This window comes from Odocoileus virginianus, chromosome 15 (assembly GCF_023699985.2).
Source record: "Odocoileus virginianus isolate 20LAN1187 ecotype Illinois chromosome 15, Ovbor_1.2, whole genome shotgun sequence".
Classification (NCBI taxonomy): domain Eukaryota; kingdom Metazoa; phylum Chordata; class Mammalia; order Artiodactyla; family Cervidae; genus Odocoileus; species Odocoileus virginianus.
In genome coordinates this window covers 66,041,517-66,069,101 of record NC_069688.1, presented here as the reverse complement: position 1 = coordinate 66,069,101, position 27,585 = coordinate 66,041,517, and the positions used below count along the sequence as shown (strand labels likewise).

At 48.2% G+C, this 27,585-nt stretch overlaps 1 protein-coding gene across 1 annotated transcript in view; it reads left to right on the top strand.

Annotated features, from left to right (window-relative positions):
- SNTB1 (syntrophin beta 1) overlaps window positions 1-27,585 on the top strand; it is a 241,787-nt gene that overhangs the window by 201,199 nt on the left and 13,003 nt on the right. The window contains exon 4 of the mRNA XM_070477497.1: window positions 12,072-12,211. Coding sequence (XP_070333598.1) covers window positions 12,072-12,211 — 140 coding nt within the window. The remainder of the gene's footprint in view (window positions 1-12,071; window positions 12,212-27,585) is intronic.

Sequence of the window (27,585 nt, the reverse complement as noted above, 5' to 3'; positions counted from 1 at the left end):
GTGTGGACAGCTCATACCTAGTGAAAAAGTGAAAGTCGCTCAGTCGTGTCCAACTCCTTGCAACCCTGTGATCTGCAGCCCACCAGGCTCCTCTGTCCTTGGGATTATCCAGGCAAGAACACTGGAGTGGGTTGCCATGCCTCCTCCAGGGATTCTTCCTGACCCAGGGATGGAACCTGGGTCTCCCGCATTGCAGGCGGGTTCTTCACAGCCTGAGCCCCAGGGAGGTGGCGGGCATGGGGCACGTGAGGGACTCCCATGGTGAGCACAGCGGTCATGGGCCCTGGGCTCCAACCGCAGCCGTAGCGGAGAGCCTGCGTCCTGCCTGCTGCGCTCACTGGGCTTCCCTGGCGGCTCAGACGGTAAAGAATCCGCCTGCGATGCGGGAGACCTGGGTTCAGTCCCTGGGTTGGGATTCCCTGGGGGAGGGCGTGACAACCCACTCCAGTATTCTCGCCTGGAGAATCCCATGGACAGAGGAGCCTGGTGGGCTACAGTCCCTGGGGTCACACAGAGTCAGGCATGACTGAAGCGACTTAGCATGCATATTTTATAGAGTGTTTACTTATTTATTCATTTTTTTGGCCACATGATGCAGGATGTGGGGTCTTAGTTCACCAACCAGGGATCAAACCTGTGCCCCCTGCGAAGGGAACACGGAGTCTTCAGCGCTGGACCACCAGGGAAGTCCTGAAAGTGTGTGTTTTGAACTGAGTGTTATTTTAAGCCATGAAATGGAAGGGTCAGAATCCGCTTAACTTTCTAATGGTTCTAACATCTAGAGAAGTTTGGTAGTTTACAAATGTTCAAACACTATTTCACAGCCTACTGTACTTACCTGTTATTTGTCCCTTAACGTATGATATGTGGTTGATTTAAAACTACACAGTGTATTAAACTGGACTTCGCTTTCTTAGAATTTGCTAACATTTGTACTGGGGTAAGCCGCCCCCACGAAGAAATGGGTTTACTAAAACAACAAAATCATTGCCAATTAAATTTATAGTATAATGGAGTGTTTCACCCCCTTTAGAAAACAAACTGTTTCATTTGCCAGCCCTCAGTTGTGTGATGGAGAATAAACATGAGACGCTAATTTTGTCCTAGCTACTTGCTAAGAATAGAAGTATCCCTTTATGGAACAGCATCTTATGGGTTATGAGTTCTTTACGTCTTAGTCTTGAATTACTTTAATCAGATGTGAGACTTGGGGAGTCAGGAGCTTCTGTGATTAGGAAGGCGTTCGGAACTCGGATTGAGCCGGTGTCCGACCTGATGAAGCTGCGCCGGAGGAGCCTGCCGCCGCCGGGCAGGACGCCTTGCCCTCCAGCCGGGGAGGCGGTGCCGCGGGGTCCCTGCCAGCCCCTCCTGCCTCTCCCGTTTGCCACATCCTGCCCCTTTCCTCACGGGAGGCAGCTTTGTGATCATCACAGCGCTGAAGACAGGAATTAGTGTGACCTTGGCTGGTCCACGACCCCTCTGAACCACATTTCTTCTCCTATAAGATAGGGATATAATAATGCCAGGAAACGTTGAAAGGGTTCGGAAAAGTGAAACAGCTCGGCGCCGTAACAAGCAGCCACAAACTGGGCGGATGACACAGCAGGACGTGTTGCCTTCACGGGTCCAGGCAGACTGAAGCGCCTAAGCGCACACGCTCTCTCCGGGCCTCTCTCAGCTGCCTCTCGAGAGGCGATGCCCGCAGACCCCAAGCAACCCTGACGGTACTCAGTTGTGGCGTTCTGTAACTCAGGCAGTGAAATTTACTTCTGGACTTTTCTCAGAAAGGATTGAGCTGAGCACGTAAGTAAACAAGATGCAAAGGGGATGCTTACAGATTTAGAAGAATCAACGATTCTGAAGCACTCTGAAGAACGCAGTTTCGTGCAAACTGCAGGTCTGCGTTCCAAACAGCCGGTGTTCCCAGTGGTCGGCAGGGAGCGGCTCTGTCCTGGGGGAGCCCCGGCGTGTTCCCAGTCCAGCCCAGGCCCGGAGGCGAGCTGCGGACGAATCTCTGACTCTAAGCGCAGCGGTTCTCCCCTCTCCTCCCCCACACGTCCTTTCTCTGCATCTGCGTCTCCATTCCTGCCCTGCAAGTAGGTGCATCAGTGCCGTTTTTCCCGATTCTGTATATTCACACATTAACGAATTGGAGAGGCGCACCGAGGTGTGTGCGCCACCGTGCATGGAGTACACGGCCGGTAGGAAGCCGCCTAATCGCGCAGCGAGCTCGGAGCAGTGCTCCGTAAGGGCCTACGCGGTGGGATGCTGGGGTGCGGAGTGAGGCTCAAGAGAGATAATGTGTACTTCCGGCTGCCGTGTTATAGAGCAGAAACGTAACACAGATTGTAAAGCAATTACACTCCATTCAAAAAAGGCAAGAACCCCACATAATTCAGCCTAAACAGAAACAAAGGTTAAGTGGGGAAACTCCCTGGAGGTCCAGTGGCTAAGACTCTGCTCCCAAAGCAGGGGACCTGGGTGTGATCCGTGGTCACGGAGCTGGATCCCACACGCCACAACTCGGAGACTGCGTGCGGCAGCTAAAGATTCCTTGCACTGTGACAAAGATCCTCTGTTCTTTAAAAAAGTTAAATAAGTGGAATGGCGCTATAATGGCAGAAAGAAGTACAAGTTTTTCAAATTCTAGCACATAATCAACTGTTTATTTCACCTTACTATAAATAATACCTAGGCTGCAGAATATTAATAATGTTTTTAAAAATAGGATAACCTTATGAGTGTGTGTGTTTGGATGAACACAAGTCAAGGACAACTACGGGCAATATTTCAGCGCTCATTCTTCTCGAAGGGCTTCCCTGGCGGCTCAGCTGGTAAAGAATCCGCCTGCAATGCAGGAGACCTGGGTTCAATTCTTGTGTCAGGAAGATCCCCTGGGGAAGGCCACAGCAACCCACTCCAGTATTCATGTCTGGAGAATCCCACGGACAGAGGAGCCGGTGGGCTCCAGCCCATGGGGTCGCAAAGAATTGGACACGACTGAAGCGACATGCAATGGCAGTTCCTAGGTCGGGACAATTAGAGATGAACAATTAGTTACTAGATCTGGACACCTTTTTCCCTGGAGGGAGAGTTAATTAGATTGAGGTGGAGGAAAGGGTAAAAAGGAGCAGGGATGGCGGGATTTGTTTTCCTGTAGTAGAGGCTCCAGCAGGGCTGTCCTGTTTTTCAAAAGGCAGAGGCAGGTGTAGGGTGGAAAGGGAATGTCGCTCTGTCCTGTCCGACTCTTTCCGACCCCACGAACTGTAGCCCAGCAGGCTCCTCTGTCCATGAGTTTTCTCCAGGCAAGAATACTGGGGTGGGTTGCCATTTCCTTCTCCAGGTGATCTTCCCAACCTGGAGACTGAACACCAGTCTCCTGCATTGCAGGCAGACTCTTTACTATCTGAGCCCCGGAGAAGACTGTTGGGTGGAAAATCATCCCAAACTTAGAAAGGCACAGGCTTGAGTGGATGGAAAGGTTCTTTCAAGTCATTAGTCCACAGTGACTATGTTTAGCCTGCACTCACTGTAAAACAGAGATAGAAAGAACTCTAAGTAGAATCCAGCAATCTTTTTTTTTTTTCATTTAATTTTATTAGTTGGAGGCTAATTACAATATCGTAGTGGTTTTTGCCATACATTGACATGAATCAGCCATGGATTTACATGTGTTCCCCATCCTGATCCCCCCTCCTGCCTCCCTCCCCATCCCATCCCTCTGGGTCTTCCCAGTGCACCAGCCCTGAGCACTTGTCTCATGCACCCAACCTGAAGAGACCTTGGAATCCCTTCCTGGGGTGTCTCTTAGACGGTTAACACTTTGAAGAGCTATCTCAGTAGTAGTAACCCAATGAGGCAAGGTGGTGGAAAGGTCCAGTTGGCGTGATTGGAATGCTCTGGTGTGATGGGGATGCTCTGGGCATGATGGGAACTGGACCTTGTCATGCCTCCCGCCTCCTCTTTGCATGATGCTCTGTGATGAGAGGAGATTTAAACCCGGCTCTGCACCGATCTCCCTGGGTATGTGTCATCTGCCCTAAGGTTAGCTTCATTACGAGATCCCAGGGACCAAGGCGTTACTTTTAATAGAGTCATCAAGGCCTCTGCTAGAGTCCATTAGCATCTGACCTTCTGCATACTCAGTAAACAAGATAACTTTCAACAAATGTACTCCAAGTCTACAAGTGTTCACGGTGGGAAAAAAATAAAACTGAAAACTGAAGATATAGTAGATTCAGACCATTTTCTTATGATGAATTTCTTGTCTTAAGCCTGCCCCCTAAATCTAGAAGGTGACCTGGTTTGGAAATAGGGTCTTTGCCGATAAGATGAGTTGAGTTCATATTGAAATATATGTGTGTGCATGCTCAGTCACTTCAGTTATGTCCAGACTGTTTGTGACCCCATGGACTGTAGCCCGCCAGGCTCCTCTGTCCATGGGATTCTCCAGGCAACAACACTGGAGTGGGTTTCCATTTCCTCCTCCAGGGTACCTTCCCGACCCAGGGATCGAACCCACGTCTCCTGCATTGCAGGTGGATTCTTTACTGCTGAGCCTCCAGGGAATGTTCCAAGTGTCCAGTAGTCAAACTATATTTTTCATCCCATAGTTTTCACTTAGCTTTCTCTAACATTTTTCATCCTTGACACCCGTTAAATGAAGAGATCACCCAGCCTGCTCCACACTGTAAGCCACTCTTAAATTCCTTGTGTTATCCAGGTAAACAAATTGGGATTTCTGTGAGAAGTGAGGAGTTAAGTCCTGTGAACCTGAGGCTTCCCCAGAACCCTATCCTGAACCTTCCTTTCCCAGCCTTCTTTCCCTTCCTCCTCTCTCCTCTCTCTCCATCTCCTCTGCATCCAGGTGTGGAGGTCCCATCGGGCTCCCGCCTTGAGGCCTGGAGGCAGTTCAGGACAAGCTGGAGGAGACCTGCAGGCCATGTGGACTTGCTGAGCGGCCCCGTCTCCCGTGTGGGCTCATTTAAACCCCTCCCTCTTCTTCTGGTAGTGTAGAGATGATCTTTATCCGCCTCTCTGAGAGTTGGGGCAGGGATTAATTACCTAATGTTTGTAAAGCATCTGGAAGTTGATAACTGCTAATTATTTTACCCTGGTATCTTGTCCTTTGTTCTAAATACTTAGCAACCTGAAATGAAAAGATGTTAAAGTCGAGGGCCTTCCCTGGTGGTCCAGTGTTTAAGACTTTGCCTTCCAGTGCTGGGGTGGAGGTTCCAATTCCTGGTCAGGAAGCTAGGATCCCACCTGCCTTGAGGCCAAAAAAACCCCAAACAAACATAAAGCAACAACAGAAGCAGTACTGCAACAAATTCAATAGAGACTTTGAAAATGGTCCACATCAGGAAAAAAAAAAGTTATGAAAAAGGTTGTCAAGGTAACCACAATCTCTCAAACGAGGTTGTGATTGACCATCTTCCCTTCTGAACGTCTTTCCCTCTGCTGTTAGTGACTGTCTGTCCTAGACCTTCCTTCCCAAGCAGCGTGGCTGGAGGAAGAGTGTGCTTGAGGCGTGAAATGGAAGAGTCAAGCTGCCAGTGCCAGCCATGTAGAAAAGTGAAGGTGAGAGTCGCTCAGTCCTGTCTGACTCTTTGGGACCCGTGGACTGTAGCCCGCCTGGCTCCTCTGTCCCTGGAATTCTCCCGACCCAGGGATCGAATCTGGGTCTCCTGCATTGCAGGCAGAGTCTTTACCATCTGAGCCACGAGGGAGCCCACCCGCCTTGTGGGAAGCGCTTTATACACGTTATCGCACTGACTCCTCACGTGATACGCACAGGGGACCACTGGTGGCTCAGTGGAAGGAATCTGCTTGCAGTGCAGCAGACGCAGCTTCGATCCCTGGGTCAGGAAGATCCCCTGGGGGAGGCATGGCAACCATTCCAGTATTCTTGCCTGGAGAGTCCTATGGACAGAGAAGCCTGGTGGGCTACAGTCCACAGAGTCAAAAAGAGTTGGACAGGACTCAGCGACTACAGCACCACTGCGGCCATACCTGTGAGCAAGTGCTCAGAGCAGTTCCAGCTGAGAACCGGTAAAGCTCGATTTTGAAGATGTTGTTATCTGATTCCGAAGACTCTGAGCTCTTCCTGCCTCCTTCTCCCTTCACCTTGTGCTCAAGTAGAAGGCAGAAAACAAGCAGGTTGGGCAGAGTGAGTTGGTGTGAGGAGGGAAAGAGAAACCACACTTTGTCTTTTCCCAGTGAACACAGAAGAGGTTTAAAGCAAGAGTCTAGAAGCTAAAGCAGTTCCAGCCTGTAAGCAGGGAGCTTTATAATGGAAAAAAAAAAAAATCTGATTTTGAGTTTGGAGAAGCTGTTAGCAATAATTTAGACTTCCCCCACCCTTTGGCAGATAAGGACATTAGAGCTGCAAATAATTCTCATCCGAGGTCATTCAGATCTTTAATTCGATATTCTTAGTAGGAAGGACTAATTTTTTTTTAATTCCATAGGACTCTTTACTTACTGTTTGTTAATTTTTACTTATATTAAATTTTATTTATTTTTCTTCCAGTTTTATTTCGATATAATTGGCATAAAGCTCTGTATAAGTTTAAGGTGTACAACATAATGATTTTACCTACCATACCTCATGGACTGATTACCACAATAAGTTTAGTGAATATCTACCATCTCATAAAAACACAAAATAAAAGAAAAAGAAAAAAAATTTTTTTCCTTGTGATGAGAGCTCTTGGTATTTGCTTTCTTAAAAGCTTTCATATATAGCACACAGCAATGTTAATTATATTAATCATATTCATCACTAATACTTATTTACCTTATAACTGGAAGTTTGTACCTTTTGACCATCTTCCTCCAATACCTCTTCCTTTCCTCCCACCTCTGAATCACAAATCTGATCTTTCTACAAGTTTGTGTGTTTCTTTTAAGTATAATTGACCTACTGCACGCTATTGGTTCCAAGTGCACAAATTAGTGATTCAGTATTTCTAGACATTGCAAAATGTTCAAAAGAAAAGCTAATATGTTTAAGGCTTGCCTGCTTACTGTATGCAGGACACTTTTCTAAGCTCTCGGTTGTGTATGAATTCATTTTATCTGTATAACTCTAAGAGGCAACAGTATCATTCTTCTCTTTGAAATACCTACAGAAAGGGCACAGAAAGATTTTGGAAAAACCATCTCTTTGAAAATAATCTGCAGATTTCAAATATTTTAGAGGAAATGAAGTCAGCAGTTTTCAAACTGTATTTCGGTGTTTGTTAGGAACCCTGCTCAGAGGTGTGAGCTGTCAGAAGATAAAGGCATAAAATCTGGGACCCCAGCCAGGCTGCAGCCCTATATACACTCTCTTTTGATTGTTGCACGTTTGTTTTATGACTAGATGACTTATGAGTCCTGTCTCAGGCTGAGGATTCAATGACTACTGCCTTCAATATCTCTTTTAAAATTGAGATATAATTGACACAGAATATTGTGTAGAGTTCCAAGTGTGCAGCTTGTTGATGTCATACATTTATATCTGCGTGTTCCCTCACCTTTTTTAGTTTTTTGTAATGTTTATTTGGCTGCGTCGGGTCTTAGTCGCTGTGCCCAGGAGCCCCTGCAATGCGTGGACTCTGGTTGTGCTGCGCGGGTGCAGTCTGTGTGGCTCGCAGGCCCTCAAGTGCCCACACCCGGCGGTTAGCACGGCAGCTCTCCGGTCGGGTGCAGGGGCGTAGTTGCTCCACGGCTCCTGGGATCTTAGTATCCCCATCAGGAATCGAACCCACGTCCCCTGCATTGCAAAGCAAATCCTTAACCACTGGACCACCAGGAAAGTCCCTGTTCCCTCAATGCTTAGCGATGACTTGTTTCTACTCTTAGATTCTTCTTGCCGTTTTGTAAACCTTGTCTCTCCTGCTCTGCAGAGATGACTGTGGGATGACTCTTCATGGGGTTTAGCTCAGTTGTGTGTCAGACTAATTTCAGAATTGAAGGTCTGTTTCCCTGTTTTTTTCCTTTCACCTTCTTCATTAGAAACTTGAGCAGTTCTTGAGACTCTGGTCGATGCAGATCTGATGGCAGGAAGCAGGGATTGGAGTGGAAGTTGTCATATCTGTTTCAGGAGTCACGTTTCAGTAAAATGCAGAAACAACCCCAGAACTGTTGCATTAACATCGAAGAATCTTTGGATGCCAGGAAATTTGGATTTGTAATAGAAGGTAGCACCAAACAACAGCCTAAATATTCAAGCCTGAATAAAAGTGTCCTTGGAAGACTTTACAATATGAGCTCATGTGACCCAAAGTATGGTTTTAAAAATTTGCTCTTCAACATGAATTTTCTCTCCTTATAAAGTCAATGGTCCTCATGGGCAGACTTCTGTTACCTTTGAGCATGCACGTAGTATCAGACTGAACCTTCTGCACACAGAGTTGGTGGGGTCGCCCTCTATGAGTCTTCTAGTAGCAGAGTTAACCTATCAACAGAGGTTTTTAATAAGTCACAAACTGTTTTAGGGCTTTGGAATTGTTCATACCTGTGTATACCACTTGACACGTGGGCTAGTTTATGATTCCACAATTAGAAAGATCTGCATGTTACTGAGGGCATTTACTGTTGAGGTTTATTTTGCAAACTTCATATTGTTTTTGAAGAAGGATTCTTAGTTGTGTTCACGTTGAGAAGACTGGTTCCAGACAAAGTCAATGGATCAGATCTGACTAGGTAACATAGGCACTTTGGGAGGATTGTTTACAGCTTCTCCAGTCCTGTGTAATGAGCTGGAAAAGCAATTTACTAAGTTTAATGTTGTTGTTCAGTCGCTCAGTTGTGTCTGACTCTGTGCCCCCATGGACTGCAGCACGCCAGGCTTCCCTGTCCTTCACTGTCTCTCAGAGTCTGCTCAAACTCATGTCCATTGGTGCCATCCAAATATTTCATCCTCTGTCACCCCCTTCTCCTCCTGCCTTCAGTCTTTCCCAGCATCAGGGTCTTTTCCAATGAGTCAACTCTTCGCATCAGGTGGCCAAAGTATTGGAGCTTCAGCTTCAGCCTCAGTCCTTCCAATGAACATTCAGGACTGATTTCCTTTAGGATGGACTGGTTGGATCTCCCTGCAGTCCAAGGGACTCTCAAGAGTCTTCTCCAACACCACAGTTCAGAAGCATCAATTCTTCAGTGCTCAGCCTTCTTTATGGTCCAACTCTCACGTCTCACTGTACATGATTAATGGAAAAACAATGGCTTTGATTATACGAACCTCTATCAGCAAAGTGATGTCTCTTCTTTATAATATGCTGTCTGGCTTGTCATAGCTTTTCTTCCAAGGAGCAAGTATGTTTTAATTTCATGGTTAATGTAGAGGCTGGAAGAAACTTATTCCAACCCCCAAACACTTTATGCCTTGAGACCATAGCTTATTCACCTTGTATGGTCTGGTACTTTGCTTTCTCTGTCAATTCATTTTAATCTCTTAAAGATGCTGTTGTTCTGCTGGAAAAAGCAATAAGCTAGAGCTCAATTTTTTTGTATGCATAAAATGCGTAAAGGAGAAAATAAGCCAGGCAGTCATTCATATTCTAGTATTAATAACTTTACAGGGCATTTCTTCATTCTAAAAGGGAAATTCTTATTTGAAATTGTTGGAAGAAGGGCATTGAAAGAGAAAATTGATCATTGTGCAATGAATTCTTCCTGGGAGGAGGATGAATTGAAATCGTCAGCACCGAAGATATTCTTGGCTTGCCTTATCATTTTTCCCAAGGAAAGTCAGTACTTTGTCATATTTTTGCCATTTCCAAAGAATACCTTTTTTTGAAAAGTTTAAACATCCGTGGGTCTTCCACAATTTTCTCTCCTTGTTTTAGCATCTGCCAGGTACCATGTGCAGCACATAACATGCACTGTCTCATTTGATCTGCACGCCAGCCTTATGAGAGCCGTGCTGCTAAACAGGCCTTAGCTGTCATTCAGTCACTCAGTCATGTGCGACTCATTGCGACCCCATGGACCACAGAACACCAGGCCTCCCTGTCCGTCACCGACTCCCGGAGTTTACTCAAACTCATGTCCATTGAATTGGTGATGCCATCCAGCCATCTCATCCTCTGTCGTCCCCTTCTCCTTCTGCCCTCAATCTTTCCCAGCATCAGGGTCTTTTCCAATGAGTCAGCTCTTCTCATCAGGTGGCCAAAGTATTGGAGTTTCAGCTTCAACATCAGTCCCTCCAGTGAACACCCAGGACTGATCTCCTTTAGGATTGACTGGTTTGATCTCATGTTCATAAACAGGCTCTAAATGGTGTTTATTCTGCATTTTAGATATTTTAACTCAATCTTCACACCCACCCTCTATAGGTCCTATTATTTCCCCATTTCACAGATAGAGAAACGGGGATACAAAGAGATTCGCTGACCTGCCCAGTATCACCTGATCTTGTGGGATCTTGCAGCGCACTGTGGAGCTGTGATTTATATCCAGGGCTTCTAGCTCCAGAATATACTGTTGCATATTGATGTTATCATTATCAGGGGGAAATAGAAGCACAGAGAATAACAACTTGCCCCGAGTCACACAGGCATGAGTAATGGAGCAGGGTCTCAGGTTCAGGCTGCCTGCAAGCTGCAGCCCTCGTATCCTGCAGATCGCCTTTTCTGATCAGTCGTTTCTAAAGCCGCACACACTTGCTTCCACTCAGCACGGATCTCACTGAGACACTTAAGAAAAGATAATGGTAAGAACAGGAAAGGAGGAAATTAGCTTTATCATTTATTTAGCTTCCTGATTAGTTTGTTTACTTGGTTCACTGTTTCCTTTCATTTTGAGTCGATGCGGAATAGTGGTTCATTAAGAGAGAGTTGAACCCTCACTGGATTAGTTGCCGGAGTCAGAGACAACCTTAACCTCATCTAGAGCAGTGTTTCTTATCTTTAATGAGCATATGAACCCCTGAAGACCTGGTGAAGATGCAGATGCTGATTCAATAGGTCTGGGATGAGCTGAGATTCTGCATTCCTTGCACGCGTCCAGGTGATGCCGATGCTGCTGGAACATGATCCGTGCTTTAAGTAGCAAGACTGGAGTATTGAGCTTTTCCAAACCGATCAGAAAGATTTACTCCAGGGCCCAGAGTTAAAATGGGAAGGAAGACATTTTCATAGATGGAAGAACACTTAGGGAGTTTGGTCAAATCAACACTGGACAGAGGAGGAATGACCCATGAAATAAGATCTGAGCTACACAGGTTAAATCTTAGGATTGAAAGGACCCTTAAAGGTCACCTGGTCCAAACATCCCGCCGATGTTTGAATCCTCTTGGATCCCTGCCGGGTCATCCTAGCCCTTGAGTTAAAGAAATATTTGCCGTGAATGGAAATAAACATTTAATAAAACAAGAGAATTTCAAGATGGTGCCTGAATCACAGAAACAATCAAAGAGCAAACGGCTTTTGGAAGAGCTGTGATGTCTCACGCAGGCGCAGACAGACGTTTGCCTCTGCGCTACATTTTTAGGGTCTCTGGATATTGATTCAGAAGTTTTAAGACCTACCATTTCATAGTAAAAGCGGAGCACTCTGTCAGAGGGCCACTTGGGCGTGTTCTTCCCCTGCGCGTGCGCCCCGCCGTGAGGAGGCCGTGAGGAGAGCTGTCTGTGCTGACTGGCAGGGTGGGAAACGCCACCGCTGCCGGCTGCTTCTCGGCGCACTGACTGTAGACCAGGGCCCTTGAGAAACGTACTTTCAAGGATCCAGAATCCTGCAACAATAAACGCTTTACTCTCACTTTGATTTTACGTGTGCGCATCATGTCCCGCTGTTTGCGATTCTGTGAACTGGGGCCACCAGGCTCCTCTGTCCCTGGGATTCTCCAGGCGAGAATACTGGAGCAGGTTGCCATTTCCTCCTCCAGGGGGTCTTTTGACCCAGGGATGGACGGGCATCTCCTGTGCTTCCTGCATTGGCAGCAGATTCACTGAGCCTCCTGGGGACTGGCCTGAACCAAAAGACACTTGTGCGTGGGGCCTTCTGACGGGAGCTGCCAGCTTCTCCTTCCCAGCTTCTCTCGTCTCAGGCTGGCACCTGATGGCTCTCCACTTTCTGTTCCAGGTGCCCGGGGACGGTGAGAAGCAGTGGAAGCCAGCCCTGGTTGTGCTGACTGAGAAGGACCTGCTTATTTACGACAGCATGCCACGGAGAAAGGAGGCCTGGCTCAGCCCGGTTCACACGTATCCACTTCTTGCCACCAGGTAGCCATGGTCTTGTGTCTGGGTGTGAGGACTTTGCTGTTTGAATCTTTTAATCAATGATAATTATTTCAACATGTGATATTACTGCTTCCTCTTGCAGCAGGAGCTGAGAGTTCCTCCAGAATGTAGGCTCACATTTTTAGCCACTTAGATTAATATCATTTCTGGCAATATACAGGGCAATACAAAGCCATTTCTTCCTAATGGGAAACAGTGACACCAGTGACATGGTCCCAGCCTAGTCACCTTCCTGGGTCTCCATCCCATCCACTTTGAGATGAACTCCACACGTGTGTCTACTCTTGAAGTTCAGGTAGAATCAAGTAAGGATCTTCACTTGGTGGCACAAAGAACGTCATGTGGGAAAGTCCCACTGTGCTTTTGAAGCTCGGTCAGCAGGAGACCCCGTAGCAAGTCCTTCTGCAGCTGGGATGCTTCCCCTGGAAGTGGGGCTGCTGGGGTCTGTGGTCAGCAGCTTCGGTGCACTTTTGTTGTTCATGTGACTTTATCCTAGCTCACCGTGTGCTTCAGTCCCTTCTCTGAAGTCCCGTATCCTGAGCTCCAAAGCACATCAGAACAGACTTGCTTTCAGACCTGGCTCCTGCGGCTGGCTTTCTGTGTATGCTTTTGATGATGGGTTTGCTTTTCACTGTTCCTGCTACGTCTCTTTCTCTACCTAGAAGCTCTGTGTCCGTAATGTTTGTGGCCCCTGCTGACATAGTTGCTGGCAACTTGGGGCCCTTAAACGTCCATAGAATGAATTATTGAACAATGTGGGGCAGGCTCTGAAAGGAGTTTGGTCCGACGGACAGAGCGTAGTGGACTGAGGTTTGGGGGCATCTGTTCTGGGTCAGAGATACAGTCGAGATGGCTTCTCCTATCTGAGTGGATTGAGATGCCAAACAGGTTATATTCAAGGCTCAGGTGCAAGAAGAGAACAAGACCCAGTAGCAGAGCAGAAGTACCACAAAAATAAAAACGACAACAGTGACCAGAGCTGAAGCTCCCTGAACTCTCTCCTACTTACATCATGGTCGGCGATGGGGAACAGCAAGGGCGTCCTGAGAGAACCCATTGTTGGCCTCAGAGGTGAACAGAGGAAGCCTCCAGGGGCTGGGGACCAGGCCTAGACCACTTAGACATTCATCAAGTCAATACAATGAAATGAAACAGTAATTTAATTTTTTTGTCCTTCAGCCTCAAAAATCTTGGCAGGATAACTATTAAAATACTATTCATGTTTCAATGAAACCTCAATAATCAGAATACAAGTATCCTAAGATGTTCCTGCAAAGATTAGGGCTGTTCCTTGGGCTTCGTTCAAATTCAGCCCAATCCCTGTCACTTTCCACAGTTAATATCCACACTCTTCATCCACTGGTGTTCAGGTTCTAAGACATTCCTATAATTGAAACCACAGAAAAATTAGACCACAGTCACTGTCTCCCAGTTACGAAGAAGATGTATTGGACTCATGCCTCTTGGAACAGTTTTCAGGAACAAAAGTTTAAAGAAGGTAAAGTTTCTAGGTACTTTTCAGGCAACTTGAAAATAAAACTTACCTTAACACATAGCGTTTGTCTCTCAGTTTCTGAGCATTCTTACTAGTGGAGGCTGCTGTTTCATTCCTGTGTGTGTGTACTTATTGATTCAGGATTTTAAACATTCAGTTCCTTGACTACACTGGCCACATGTCAAGGATTCAGTAGTTGGGGCCGATGGCCGCCGTTTTGCGTGGCACGGATCTAGAACAGTTCCACCATCACAGAACATTCTGTTGGACAGCAGCGCCCTGGAGCATACATGACTCCCTCGGAATTTGTCCCAAGCCGTCCGTCAAAAGCTTAGGCTACCCGGGGGGGTTGCATCCCCCAGACCCTGCAGGGTGTCAGCACAAGCTGGGCACCTGTGGCTCTCTGTGACGCCGTGGGCTGCAGCAGTCTCCCCGCCCATCACTACCTCCCAGGGCTTGCTCAAATTCACATCCATCGAGTCGGTGACGCCATCCAGCCATCTCATCCTCTGTCGTCTCCTTCTCCTCCTGCCCTCGATCTTTCCCAGCATCAGGGTCTTTTCCAATGAGTCAGCTCTTCACATCAGGTGGCCAAAGTATTGGAGCTTCAGCAAATGAACTCTTACAAAAACAAAGTCCCCTGAAGGAGGGACAGGGCACACAGACACAGTAATTGGTAGCTGGGTAGCTGTTGGTGGGCACCAAAGGCACCCATCAGAGACTCACCAGCCATACGGATGTCAGGTCTGCATTATGAGCAAAACACACAGAGAACCTAGAACTGTAAGCCTGTGTCCAATATGGAGACAAGATGGAATTCCCATTCCATGCAAACTGCTCATTTGGAACCGAAGATGTAACATTTAAAAAGACCAGCGTCCAGGAGCTTCCCTGGGGGTTCAGCAGTTAAGACTTCGCCTTCCACTGCAGGGGGTGCGGATTGGATCCCTGGTTGGGGAGCTAAGACCCCACCTGCCTCAAGGCCAAGAAACCAAAACATAATATGGGAGCAGTATTGTAACAAGTTCAATAAAGGCCCTAAAAAGAAGGAAAAAAATCAGGGTCTGCCATCTAAATATAAAGGAGACGTGCTGGGGATGCCTGTCTTCCCATCTCGCCACCCCGTCCCAGATTACTGCCCTCTGAACTGCAGAACAGCTCATCCTGATGTGTGTGTATTAGCCCCGCGAGCTCATCCTGATGTGTGTGTATTAACCCTGAGAGCAATGATAAAATCAGGCCCGTAATTGTGCCCCTGACCTCCAGCTGGAAGCCCGGGAGGCCGCTGAGGTGCGGAGGCCGCAGTGGCAGTCTCTCCTTGCTGCAGCCCTGCCTGGAAACGGAGGAGCTGGACTCCAATCCTCGCTTTCTCTCCCACAGCAGGGCTTACCCCAGCGGTCACTGCACCTCCCTCCTTCCCAGCCCGCTCTGTTCATGCCCTGGGTCAAAAGCTGCCATCTGCCCAGCCCAGCAGGGGATGCACTTTAGGGAAACGGGCTTTTAACTGAACTTTCGCTTGCTCATCAGCTCCCACGTTTGCCTGCATTGGTCCTGGCTAGCTTCCTGGACCCTGTACGTGTGTCTAGAAAAAGACTTCTGGGCAACAAACAGCGAGGGAGACAAGCCCTCCGTCCCCATGTAATCACAGCGGAGACGCAGCTCCTTCGCAGCCGCGGGCTGGGAGCACGCTCCTGCCCTGAAGGCGGACGCGGGCCCTGCGCGGCAGGCCAGTCCTCCTGTTACTGGAGGGTGTGTGGCGGGTCCGGCCGCTTGTCACTCAAAACCCAATAAACAGGCCAGGTTGGTGGAAAGTTTGCTTTATTTCAGGGGCCGGCGCTGGGGGTGGGGGTGGATGTCTGTGCAAAGGCCCAGTCCTCCCCTGACAAGCTGTGAGCGCTCTCACAGACAGACTGGGCGGGGCCTGCAGAAACCGCGCCGGCAGCTCTGACCGCTCTTCAGATAGGCCCTCAGCGGGCTGACGGGCATCGTCTTGGCTGTTTCGGGGACAGCTCATCCTCAGTTCCGGGGCCGTTCATTCTCATTTCTCTGGGGCCAGTTCTCAGAACAGTGGCAGCTCGTGTCCTGGGTCATGTCTGGTCATCGTGTAGCTAACTTCTCCCACCTGGTGTCCTAGTATCGATAAGACCGTTCACAGGATATATCTCAGAATATTATCTGCCGCCCTCGAGAAAGAACTGAAGGCCCTTGACCATGCCTAGATTGTTCGTATTCAGTCTCTGGGGCTGTTTTCCGTTATTTTCTCATTTGTCACTTTTCTGATTAAACCCATCCTTCGACTAGAGTTTTCCGCACACAAGAGGCAGGCAGCGGACGTGGGTGGGGGCACGGACCACAGGGCCGCTCCGTTCCGCTCTGAGGTGGGAGGCCAGGCGTGGCAGACGCCCAGGGAAGCCCCGGTCCTCTCACTACAGAAGTCACCCAGTGCTTCCTCTGGGAAGGAGAGCTGCTCCCCGACCTCAAGCTGTGGTCCATCGAGCGAGCCTTTCATTTACTTCTTGTGTGTCCCATGCATGCACCTGTGGCTCCGTGCACTTGGTATATGAGCACCCAGGCACATAGCCTGTCTAGTAGCATTATTTTTCCAAAGAAGGGGAGTCGTGTCTTTTTTAAATTTCTTTTGAAGACCTTCTCTTAAGGTATTATTTATAAACAGTGCTGTACACGAATCTTATATGTGTAGTTCACTTAATTTTTATTTGTAGATACAGAGCCATATCGTCTAAAGTTTTATTATAGGTTAGGGTGTCTGCTAATTAATCATCCTGGGTAACTTTATCAGGAAGGCCATTATGTACCATCTGCAAATAGCTAGACCCAGCTGCTAATAAACCTGTGGCTGACCTTTGTGGAAGGAGCGTAGACAAGGCCAAGGGCTTTACACGGATTCTACCTGAGTTTGCAAAACTTGCTCAATTTAAGAATCACCTGGCTATTCATTAAAGATACTGGTCCCAAGCACCCTGCCCTGGAGATCCAGGCTCAGCAGGCCCGGGTTAGGAGTCAGGAGTCTGTTTAACAAGCATCAGATGTAGTGCTCAGAGTTACCATGTTTAACCCTCACAGCCCTACGAGGTTTGGGTTTCATTCCTGTTTCACAGAGAAGTAAACTGAGGAACTAAGAGGTTACGTAACTGACCCACCGTTGTACAACTGGTGAGAAACAGACCTGGAATTCTGGTTCTGAGTCTGCTGTTGTTTTAAAAGATTTAGTTAGTTTCAGCTGCTCTGGGTCCTCGTTGCTTCGTGCACTGACCGGGAGCGACTCCCCCGCTGCGATGTGAAGGAGCCTCTTGTGCCGCACAGGCTCTGGTGCTCAGGCTTTGATAGCTGGGCACATGGGCTTAGTTGCCCTGTGACATGTGGGATCTTCCCAGACCAGGTACCGAATCCCTGTCCCCTGCATTGGCAGGCAGATTCTTCACCACTAGACCAGCAGGGAAGCCCTGAATCTACCTTCTTAACCACCATTCAGTGAAGTCAGAATGGTGGCTCCGATGGGAAAGAATCTGCCTGCAATGCAGGAGACTAGAGATCCAACCAGTCCATCCTAAAGGAGATCAGTCCTGGGTGTTCATTGGAAGGACTGATGCTGAAGCTGAAACTCCAGTACTTTGGCCACCTCATGCGAAGAGCTGACTCATTGAAAAGACCCTGATGCTGGGAAAGATTGAGGCAGGAGGAGAAGGGGATAACAGAAGATGAGGTGGTTGGATCGCATCGTCGACTCGATGGACATGGGCTTGGATGAACTCCAGGAGATAGTGAAGGACAGGGAGGCCTGGCGTGCTGCAGTCCACAGGGTCGCAAAGAGTCGGACGCGGCTGAGTGACTCAGCGACAGCAACTGCACCATTCTCTGCAGCCTCCAGGAGCGTATTTCCTATTCCTTGAAGATCAGTGGCTCTTTGCAATCGCTGAGTGGATCATATAAATCTTTCCTTAGTGCTCCTGACAACTTAGTCATAAACAGAGAGGCGTTCAGAACCTCCAGCAGAGTGAGGACAGAGCTGGGGACTCTCTGAGACCTGGAATTTATGGCCAGGACTTAGACCAGGGGCTCTCAAAGTGTGGTCCCCAGCCGGGAACGTGAGCACTGCCTGGGAACTTGGGGCACATTGCAAGTCCTCTGTCCCACTTCAGGAGAATTAAATCAGAAACTCCAGGACTGGGGCCCAGCCCACATGTGAGGGCCCAAGCCCGCCAGGTGCTTCTGATGTGGGCAGATGAGAGCCCCCGGTTCAGGAGACTCTGCCGGCTCCCAGGGTTCCTGGCGGGAAGGAAACGCTGTAGCCAGGACCAGGGCCTTTGTCCTCTGTGTTCTTCAGAAGCAGCACTTTGCTTCAAGCAGTGGTGACCACTGATGAGTTAGTTCAAAGGCTGTCCTGGATCCAGGTGCCCACAGGGTCATCAGCATCAGTTCCCAGAATGTGTCTGTGGCTGCCTTGCTCTTCCGTTTTATAGGCATTTTCCACTGGTCCTTTGCTGTCTGCCTCAGCTTCCTCCGAGTGACTGCACGGCGCCCCATAGTGGGCCCTCCAGGACGCAGGCCGCTACTGCATAGCAGTGACCCAAGCACAGACTTGTTTAGCAGAAGGCCTGACACATGGCCACAACAAAACACCGTAGGTCGGTAGTTATTTTCTCACAATTCTGGCAGCTGGAGGTCTAAGATCAGGGTACCAGCAAGGTTTGTTTCTGGTGAGAACTCGTGTGTATGTGTGTGTGTGTGTATGTGTGTGTTGCATCAGGATCTCCGTTCCCTGGCCAGTGATCAGACCCATACCCCCTGCATTGGGAACACAGTGTCCTAACCACGAGGCCACCACGCAAGTCCTGAGAGCTGTCTGCTTGGTTTGCAGATGCTGTCGCCTTGCTGTGCATGGTCACAGGACTTCCTTGTGTCCCTGAGGAGAGAAAACTTGAGCTCTCTGGGGTCTCTTCTTACGAGGACACTAATCCCATCAGAGCAGGGCCCCATCCTTGTGACCACATTTAACCTTAATGACCTTGGTTCTATCCCTAAATACAATGACATTGTAGATTGGAGCCTCTCTATATGAACTGATGGCTGGGGCAGAATTCAACCCATTGCACTGACACAGGTACGGCCTTATTTAACATGATGCATGCAGCAAGACTGGCAGTTGTCAGTCCTCGTGCCTTCATCTTAGCAGTCCTGGAAAGCATCGGTCAAAATGTCAGAGGGCCTTTTCTCTTGCAGAAGAACTGTCTGTGACTGTAGCCAGTAGGAAACAGGTTTCTTCTAAAATCAAGTCATTCCTCAGCTCAGACATTTCATTGTTGATTTGCTGATTTCTTTGTGCTTCTTTTTTTTTGGGGTGGTGGGGGGAGGGCATCCAGGCATATCAAATGTATATTTTTCTGGAAGATGAAAATGTGATTGTGTTTCAAGGCAGAGGTACTAGAAGCGCTCACAATGGTCTTGGTGTCAGCTGCCACAGGAAGCTTCCAGGCCGTCACCTTCCACTGACAGCATTCCATGCTGCCTCTGTGCCCAGATGGTGCTGCTCACAGCAGTGTGCTCAGGAAGCTTACAAACATATTGTAATTTTAGCTACTCTCATCCCTCAGCTATTTATGAGGCCTTGGGAAAGCATTTTTTTGCTTAGCCAAAGCTTATTTGATGTTGCTGAACGTTAAAAAGAAAGAAAGAAAGAAAGAAAGAAAGAAAGGTGTTCTTGCCCAAACAGAGTAAGTGTGTTATCTTTTGTCACTGTCGTCATCATTAGCAAGTGAGAGGTCTACAGAGAACGAGGATTAAGGTCACAATATTTTTGGAATTCTAGAAGTGTAGCCCCAAAATTCTGCCCACCCAGTCCCAGGGGCTGGGGAAAGTTTCAGAAGCACAGAGCTTGTGAAAAGAATGACGCTGCTCTGAGCCCAGGTTTCCGACCTGTCCGTTTGGAGGAGCTGAAGAAAAGCAACCCGGGAACATGCACTGCTCCCCCTGACGTCACTTGGGAGCCCAGACGCACAGCCTTTGTACTAAACGTCCTGGGGAATCTTCGGTGCCTTAGCAGCTAACCTGTTTCTAAGTGCTAAAAGCAGGCTCAGACGTTTTAGGAATGCTTCCCACTGGGGAAGGCTGCCCAATTGCATCTGTCAAACTAAATTATAATCGGCCTGTGGTTTTCACTCTGAGCCTGGGAGGCCCCTCCCTCTCAGAGGACGCGGGCATGTTCCGCGGGCTTCCCCGCGTGCCCGCGTTGGGTCAGACGGCGGTGCGGGGTTGGCCCGCACACCGGCCGTCGCGTGTGTCTTGCGTGTCTGCTGCCGCCCCTGCCGTCACTCGAGCGGGTGCAGGAGCCCTTCGGACGGGGGGCGGATTAGCTGAGCAAGGAGATTCGTGGACTTTGGAATCAGACAAGCCAGGAGTCAGATTCTGAGACTTCTGCTTGCGATGGGGCAAAGTATTGATATCAGTTCCTCTGGATCCGAGTCTCCTCATCTACAGGAAGCAGTAACAGTAACTTCTGCTGCCTCCAGTTATCGATAAGATGGATTTCTCAATCGCTCTTACAGTGAGTGTAAGCATTCAGCACGTAACAGGTGTAATAAGTGATGGATAAACGCCAGCAGTCGTTATTATTGGAGAAAGTAATTGGCGTTAATGCATGAATGGCTGAAAAGGAATTGGATCTCTTTGACCCTACTCGTGATCCTGCACTTACCAAGGACTCATAGTGTCTTACGCCAAAGTCATTGAGCCATGAGGACGGGGCTAAAAAAGAGTTGTGGGTTTGTTTGTAGGGACGAGGATGTGTGAGATGGACGTAGGGACCCGGAACCCCTTACTTCACAGCACGAAGCTGGTCCTGAGTGCTGCCGCGGGGAATGCATGGCAGGCGGTCACATAGCTCTGAAAATGTACCTGGATAAGCCTGGTCGGAACTGGGCTCCTGTCTGCTTCTCCTTTGTTTAACAGGTCTTGGCTTGCACTCAGTATCCCTAATGATGTCCCTTTCTGAGAGACGGTCCCTGGCCTGGTTCCTTTGCCACCATGTTTAGATGGAAGAAGTTTAGAAGGCGCAGTGAGGCAGGTGTTCAGTGATTCTTGGTTGAGGAACAACAGGCTTGTTCTTGGGCAGCCCCTCCTGTCTGATGGTTCCGGGAGTATTAGGGATTCTTCCCCTTCACTTCTTCCTGGAGACTGTTGACTGTTGGGCCCCAAGTTATGGTGGCCAGCTGATGAAACAAAGACTTCAAGAGGAGCACCAGAACTATCAAAGGGGTCTGACCAGTTGCTTTTCCTTCCTTCTCCTTTCTTTCTTTTATTTTTCTGTGGCTTGCACTGTGGCATATGCATGGAGACACTAATTACAGCAATTAAGGAAAATGAGGTGTAATATTGCTTCGCAACCCAGTCACCTGATCTGTAATTTTACTAATTTGGCTGAATCTGTGTGCTGCAACTGTTTTGGTTTTAATTAAGGATATTAATAATGATGTTTTTAATGGAACATTTTGTGTGACATTCTCTAACAACTTATCCAGAATTAAATTAGTACATAAGCATCCCTTGTGAGGTAGGGTTTTCTGTTTCTGTGTTTTTCTTGAAACTAGTCAGACAAAAGGGGCCTGTCTGAGGATCAAGAAATGATATGCAGCCTCACCTCCCACCTCTGCTGTTGGTGGAGAAGCCTGTGGGCTGGTCCCCCCAAGGATGGCTGCTTCTACTGCCAAGTTCCCAAAATCTTGGACAGAGAATTTGACTTGAAAGGAGGCTTATCACACAACCTCTTTGAGCCTCCTGGTATCCACTGCTTTGGGCATAGGACATAATTTTAAAACATTTCACCCTTTCTTTTTGTCTGATAAAAAGATAGATGTGTTAGGCACCCATTTATTTATTGATAGTAGTGCATATGTGCTCATGTGTGTCCGACTCTTTGCAACCCCATGGATTGTAGCCCACCAGGCTCCTCTGTCTGTGGAATTTTCCAAGCAAGAACACTGGAGTGGGTTGCCATTTCCTCCTCCAGGGGATCTTCCCAGCCCAGGGATCCAACCTGCATCTCCTGTGTCAGCAGGCAGATTCTTTATCCCTGAGCCACCAGTGAAAGCACTAGTTGCTAAAGATGGATTTGGAAGCAGAAACAGGAAATGGATGCTAGGCTAATCTCATACAACATTCAATCCCAGTTACCTTTCCAGATCATATTTTTTCAGGATGACTTAATCTGGAAATTAGCATTTAATGGATGCAAATCCAAGTTCTTTGGATTGAGCCATAAATGCTCTTTGGTATGGTTGAGGGTCAGAGAATGGGAGACAAGTCGTAATATCTCATAGCAGTAATTAATCAAACCTCTTGGAAAGGAGTCCTCTTTGTGTTCCAGTTGTTCATTCAGTCATTCATTTCACAAATACTTACTGAGTGTCTGCCATGTGCCTGGAATTGTTCTAGGTGCTCCGTGTACAATAGGGGATAACCAAATAAAAAGCCCTGCCCAGATCAAATTAATTATAATAATGACTCTTACAGTATATTCTGTGCCAGGTACTGTTTCAAACAGTATTCCTAAAACTCAGTTCATCCTGACATACTGCTGATCCATCCCAGGTTGCGTCTGAAGACCCCGAGGCGTGGAGAGTTCCAGAAACTTGTCAAGGGCCCTCCCTAGTGGTCCAGTGGCTAAGAATCCACCTTGCCTGCAGGGGACCTGGATGGGTTCGATCCCTGGTCCAGGAACTAACATCCCTCAGCTGTGGGGCAGCTGAGCCCATGAGCTGCAGGAAAAGATCTTCATGCCACAGCTAAGACCAGAGGCAGCCAAATAATTTTTTCTTTTAAGGAAACTTGTCAAGGTCATACAGTTGGCTGAGAGCCAAGACTGCGTGTCTGCTCCTCTGCTCTGTGCTCTGACACCAGTGGCTTTCTTCTCTTGCCCTGCTGCCTTCTGTTACACGGTCCTATTCATCTGTTCACCTACCTGCACTCTACGCTCGCTCACGGGGAGTGCAAACTCTTGCTGGAGTTGGTGGCTTTGCTTCCAAACATGGGAATGTGTATCTGAATTTTGTAACCAGGAACAAAACACCTCCTTGGGCTTCTCAAGCCGTTTCAGAGAAAACTTAGAAACTGAGTGTGAACTACAGCTTGAAAACTTGTCCCAGGGTACCAGTATTTTTTTCTTGTTGGGTAAGAAAGTTATCTTCTCTAGGGAGACAGCATTTTCTGGGTTGCTATAGTTTAGTCCCAGTTGAAGATAAGAAACAGATGGTCATATTTTTAAGGATACACAAATAACTTAAAATGTAAAATAATTGAAAGATAAATAATAGCTATTTCAGAGTCTTCTCCTGGGACTACAGATCAGGAAAGATGTTTGGAAAGAATCTTGGGAGGAATATAAAAAGACCGTTCCTGGCAGGATGGGGGAAAGTCAGGCCAACAGAGTCTATCCTTAGCCTTACCTTTTCCAACGTCCAAGTGATGACTTTTGTCCAGCTGACATTTACTCGGTACATAATATCCCGAATCTGGTTACTGTAATGTGTTCCCAAATGCACTCAGCAAGTGAAGAGCCCATTAAAAACTTTTCAGTGGCCCCACATTTCAAAGGATTTCAAAATAGGTCAAGTGTGTGTGCGCGCATGCATAGTTTTCACCTTCTACTTGAATTCACGTTTCAAAAACATCTTGAAAACTTTGCGTTCATGCAGTTATTTAGCCAGTATGTGTTGAACTGTGACCATAAGTCAGGTAGGATCCTAGACACTAGGGAATCCATGAGAGATGGGACAAGCCTCCTACCTTGAAGGACATCAGTGGAGATGAGGTGGTGACCTTGAAGCCATGGGGTGGGGACTTTCCTGGCGGCCCAGCGGTTAAGGCCCTGCAGTTTCAATGCAGGGGCTCAGGTTCGATCCCTGGTCTGGGGACTAAGATCCCACCTGCCATGCAGCCAAAAAAAAAAGAAAAAAGTCCCTGCTCTGAAGCAGTGGATTGGTGATATGTGTGGAGTCCAGAGGACGGGCACCCACCTTCAGGAGATCCGTGCTCTGCTTGCTCTGGAGCACCAGCAGTTTGCTGAGCTGTCAGCAGTAAGCTGCATCCCCCACATCTTCCTTCACCCGGAACCTGTCCGTGTGAACACCTGAGCAATGAACCGCACACACAGAGAGGAGCCCAGAAGCTCCCACGGCTCCAGCCCCGGCAGGCTCAGCCCACCCTAGATCCCAGGAAGCAAGTCGTCTGCTCCAAGCATGGCTCTCACCTGACGGCCCGCAGAGGGCTCAGATCTCAAGGCGAGAGCACGTCCATCCCCGTGAGAGCACGTCCAGCCCCGTGAGAGCGCTTCCAGCCCCGTGAGAGCGCTTCCAGCCCCGTGAGAGCGCTTCCAGCCCCATGAGAACGCTTCCATCCCCCGCCCCGAGCCGCTGGCCTGGCCGCAGAGCTGACTGGTGCACAGACGCTGCAGATGCGTGTGCCTGCCTCCTCCCGCCTTCCCATTCCTGTCTCTCTTCTCCAGACTCTGTTCTCAGTGGTTTCTGATGCTCAGTTGGAAGGAGAGGGAAAGGGCTCCCTGAAGGCCCCTCAGGGCACCCCGGAATCCAAAAGGACCCTGAAAGCTCTGCCAGCAGGTCTCAGCTCTCTCCTGTCTCATTTGCTGGCGGCCAGTAGGTGCACTTAGGGGTTAATGAGGTCACAAGTGTAGGTTTCACCCCACCTGAATCAGTTAGCTTCATCCTGAGAAAGGCCATTTCTCAGCCTGTGGATGTCAGGTAACAGGAGCCAGACATGGACAACTTAGACAAAAAAGACAGGAACCAGTGCAAGACAGCGCAGATGACTTCATCTAGTATTCCGACGCGGAATTGCCACCAACATTGAACAAACAAAACATGTATTCCAAAAAAAAAAAAACATGTATTCCACACTAAGTCAGAATGTATATATTTTTCAGTGCCATGGAAGTCCTGATTCTAAACATTAAAGTGAAAGATTTGGGTTCATTTTAGTCCCATAGCCTTGTAAAGCTAATCTTTACATTGTGTGCTATTTATTGCTTAGAGAAATTTTTAAGAATTTTTAAAAAATAAGTAGAAATAAAACCATCCACAAAATTGCTTGACATTTTAATGGATTTGTCTGCAAGTTTCTGTTTTATATCATTGAATTGTGTAGTAAGTAAGTTAAAGTCGCTCTTTGTGACCCCATGGACTTCATAGTCCATGGAATTCTCCAGGTCAGAATACTGGAGTGGGTAGCCTATCCCTTCTCCAGCGGATCTTCCTGACCCAGGGATGGAACCTGCATCTCTGGCACGGCAGGCGGGTTCTTCACCAGCCGAGCCACAGGGGAGCCCATTGAACTGCATATCTGTGCTCAGTAGCTCAGTAGTGTCTGACTCTGGCGACACCACCAGGCTCCTCTGTCCATGGGATTTTCCAGGCAAGAAGACTGGAGTGGGTTGCCATTTCCTCCTCCAGGGGATCTTCCTGACCCAGGGATCAAATCTGCATCTCCTGTATCTCCTGCATTGGCAGGGGGGTTCTTTACCACTGAGCCACCTGGGAAGCCCTGCTTATCAAGAGTCTCTCCGTGAATATAGGTGCATTTCCCCACATTCACAGATATTTACAAATAGTTTGTTAGGTCTATGCCATTCCCCATCCTGAGGACGTGTTCCCGTGCGCCTTGTGTAGATATCTGATGTAGTTCGTTTGATTTTCACCTGGAAGGAGTATCTTTTTGTTACCAGTATGCACACGAGGTAGCAGGAAAAAAAAAATTTACTCTGCCTCAGTTTACATACTCAAAAGAGCACATAATTCAGTATGTCTGCTGTTCTTCACATGGCAAATCAACTTGCTCTTTAACACAGATATTTGATAACTCACACTTGAAAGTGCAAGTCGCTCAGTTGTGTCCAACTCTCTATGACCCCATGGACTAAACAGTCCATAGAATTCTCCAGGCCAGAATACTGGGATGGGTAGCCGTTCCCTTCTCCAGGGGATTTTCCCAACCCAGGGATGGAACCCAGGTCTCCCGCATGGCAGGCAGATTCTTTACCATCTGAGCCAGCAGGGAAGCCGAAGAATACCGGAGTGGGTAGCCTGTCCCTTCTCCAGCAGATTTTCCCGACCCAGGAATCGAACCAGGGTCTCCTGCACTGCAGGTAGATTCTTTACCAGCTGAGCTATCACACTTCGCTAGTTGAAAAATCTGTTTTTCCTCTTCCCTTTTCTTCATCAATGAGAATTTGGTAATAAGACAAAGAACAAAGTACTCCAGTAGTCCTTCCTCCAAAGGCACTTTTTTCCCATCATTATTTCCTATAACAGTGAGTTTCCCCATTAAAACGCCCTGTGCCCGGTGTGGGTCAGCTTCATACAATGCTTGCTCAGTCCTTGCTGTACTGGGTTAGTGATTTCATTCCTTACATCCAGACTTACCGAATACAAAATTTCTAACAAATTGCATTTTCCAGTTATTATTGGCTTTAATTTTAGTGTATCTGGAGGAAAAGAAGTCTGGGTGAGAAGTGCCTGAGCACAGGACGCTCCCCGTTTTCTGCCTCTAGGTGGCGCTTCTGCTGGCCGTGGACTGTGACAAAGTCGATGTCCCTTGGGTAGAAGCTGAGCGGGTAGAAAGTGAGAGCGTGAGCAGGACAGTCGTCAGGAAACTAACCTTTACTGACAGCTGACTAGGGTGCACTGAGCACTGAATTAAGTCCTTTACGTACTTTCTTAGAAGTGTCTCTTCTGGCTCTGCCGGGTCTTCGCTGCTGGGTGGCTTTCTCCAGTCGCAGGAAGGGGCTACTTGCCAGCTGCGAGGCGCAGGCTTCTCGTGCTGATGGCCTCTCGTTGAGAGGCTTGAGGTTCAGGCTGAGTTGCACGTAGCCTGTGGAGTCTTTCTGGGCCAGGAATCAAGCCGTATCCTCTGCACTGGCAGGCAGATTCTTAGCCGTGGACCACCAGAGGAGTCCCTTTATTTTCTTATATTAATATTTAATCTGGTAGCTCAGCTGGTAAAGAATCCGCCTGCAATGCCGAAGTCCCCGGTTTGATTCCTGAATTGGGAAGATCCCCTGGAGAAGGGACAGGCTACCCACTCCAGTATTCTTGGACTTTCCTGGTGACTCAGATGGTGAAGAGTCTGCCTGCCGTGCGGGAGACCTGGGTTCCATCCCTGGGTTGGGACGATCCCTGGAGGAGGGCAAGGCAACCACTCCAGTATTCTTGCCTGGAGAATCCCATGGACAGAGGAGCCTGGCCGGCTACAGTCCGCGGGGTTGCAAAGAGTTGAACACGTCTAAGAGACGAAGCACATCACGGCAATCCTAACCCTAGTCGTATGAGGCAGGAACACATTTCTTAAGGAAGGAAACTGAGGGCGGGGGCAAGGGATGGAAATATCTATTGAGTACAAACCGTATCTAGGTTCTGCACTAGGCACCACACCCAGACCCTTCATTCGACCTTACAGCCCTCCTTGATGGAGTGATGGCCTTAGAACATGTGACTTAGATGGGAGGAGAGGACCCTGATGCAGGTGGCCATTCCTCCCAAACACGCATCCCTTTTCAGCTTACCAGGCAGCCTGCCAGCCACGTCCAACTGACACAGATTTTAAGATTTTAAAAAGGAAGTACTAGATATATTTCTTTTTTTATCTCATTCATTTTACTTTCATCTTTAGGTGGTGTTTTTTTTCCCAGCTTTTATTTATTCATTTTTTGACCTCACTGCACAGCAGGTGTGATCTTAGTTCTCTGACCAGGTGTGGAGCCCGCACCCTTGCTTTAGAAGCTCAGACTCTCTTTACCACTGGATGGCCAGGCAAGTCCCAGATAGATTTCTTGAAATGA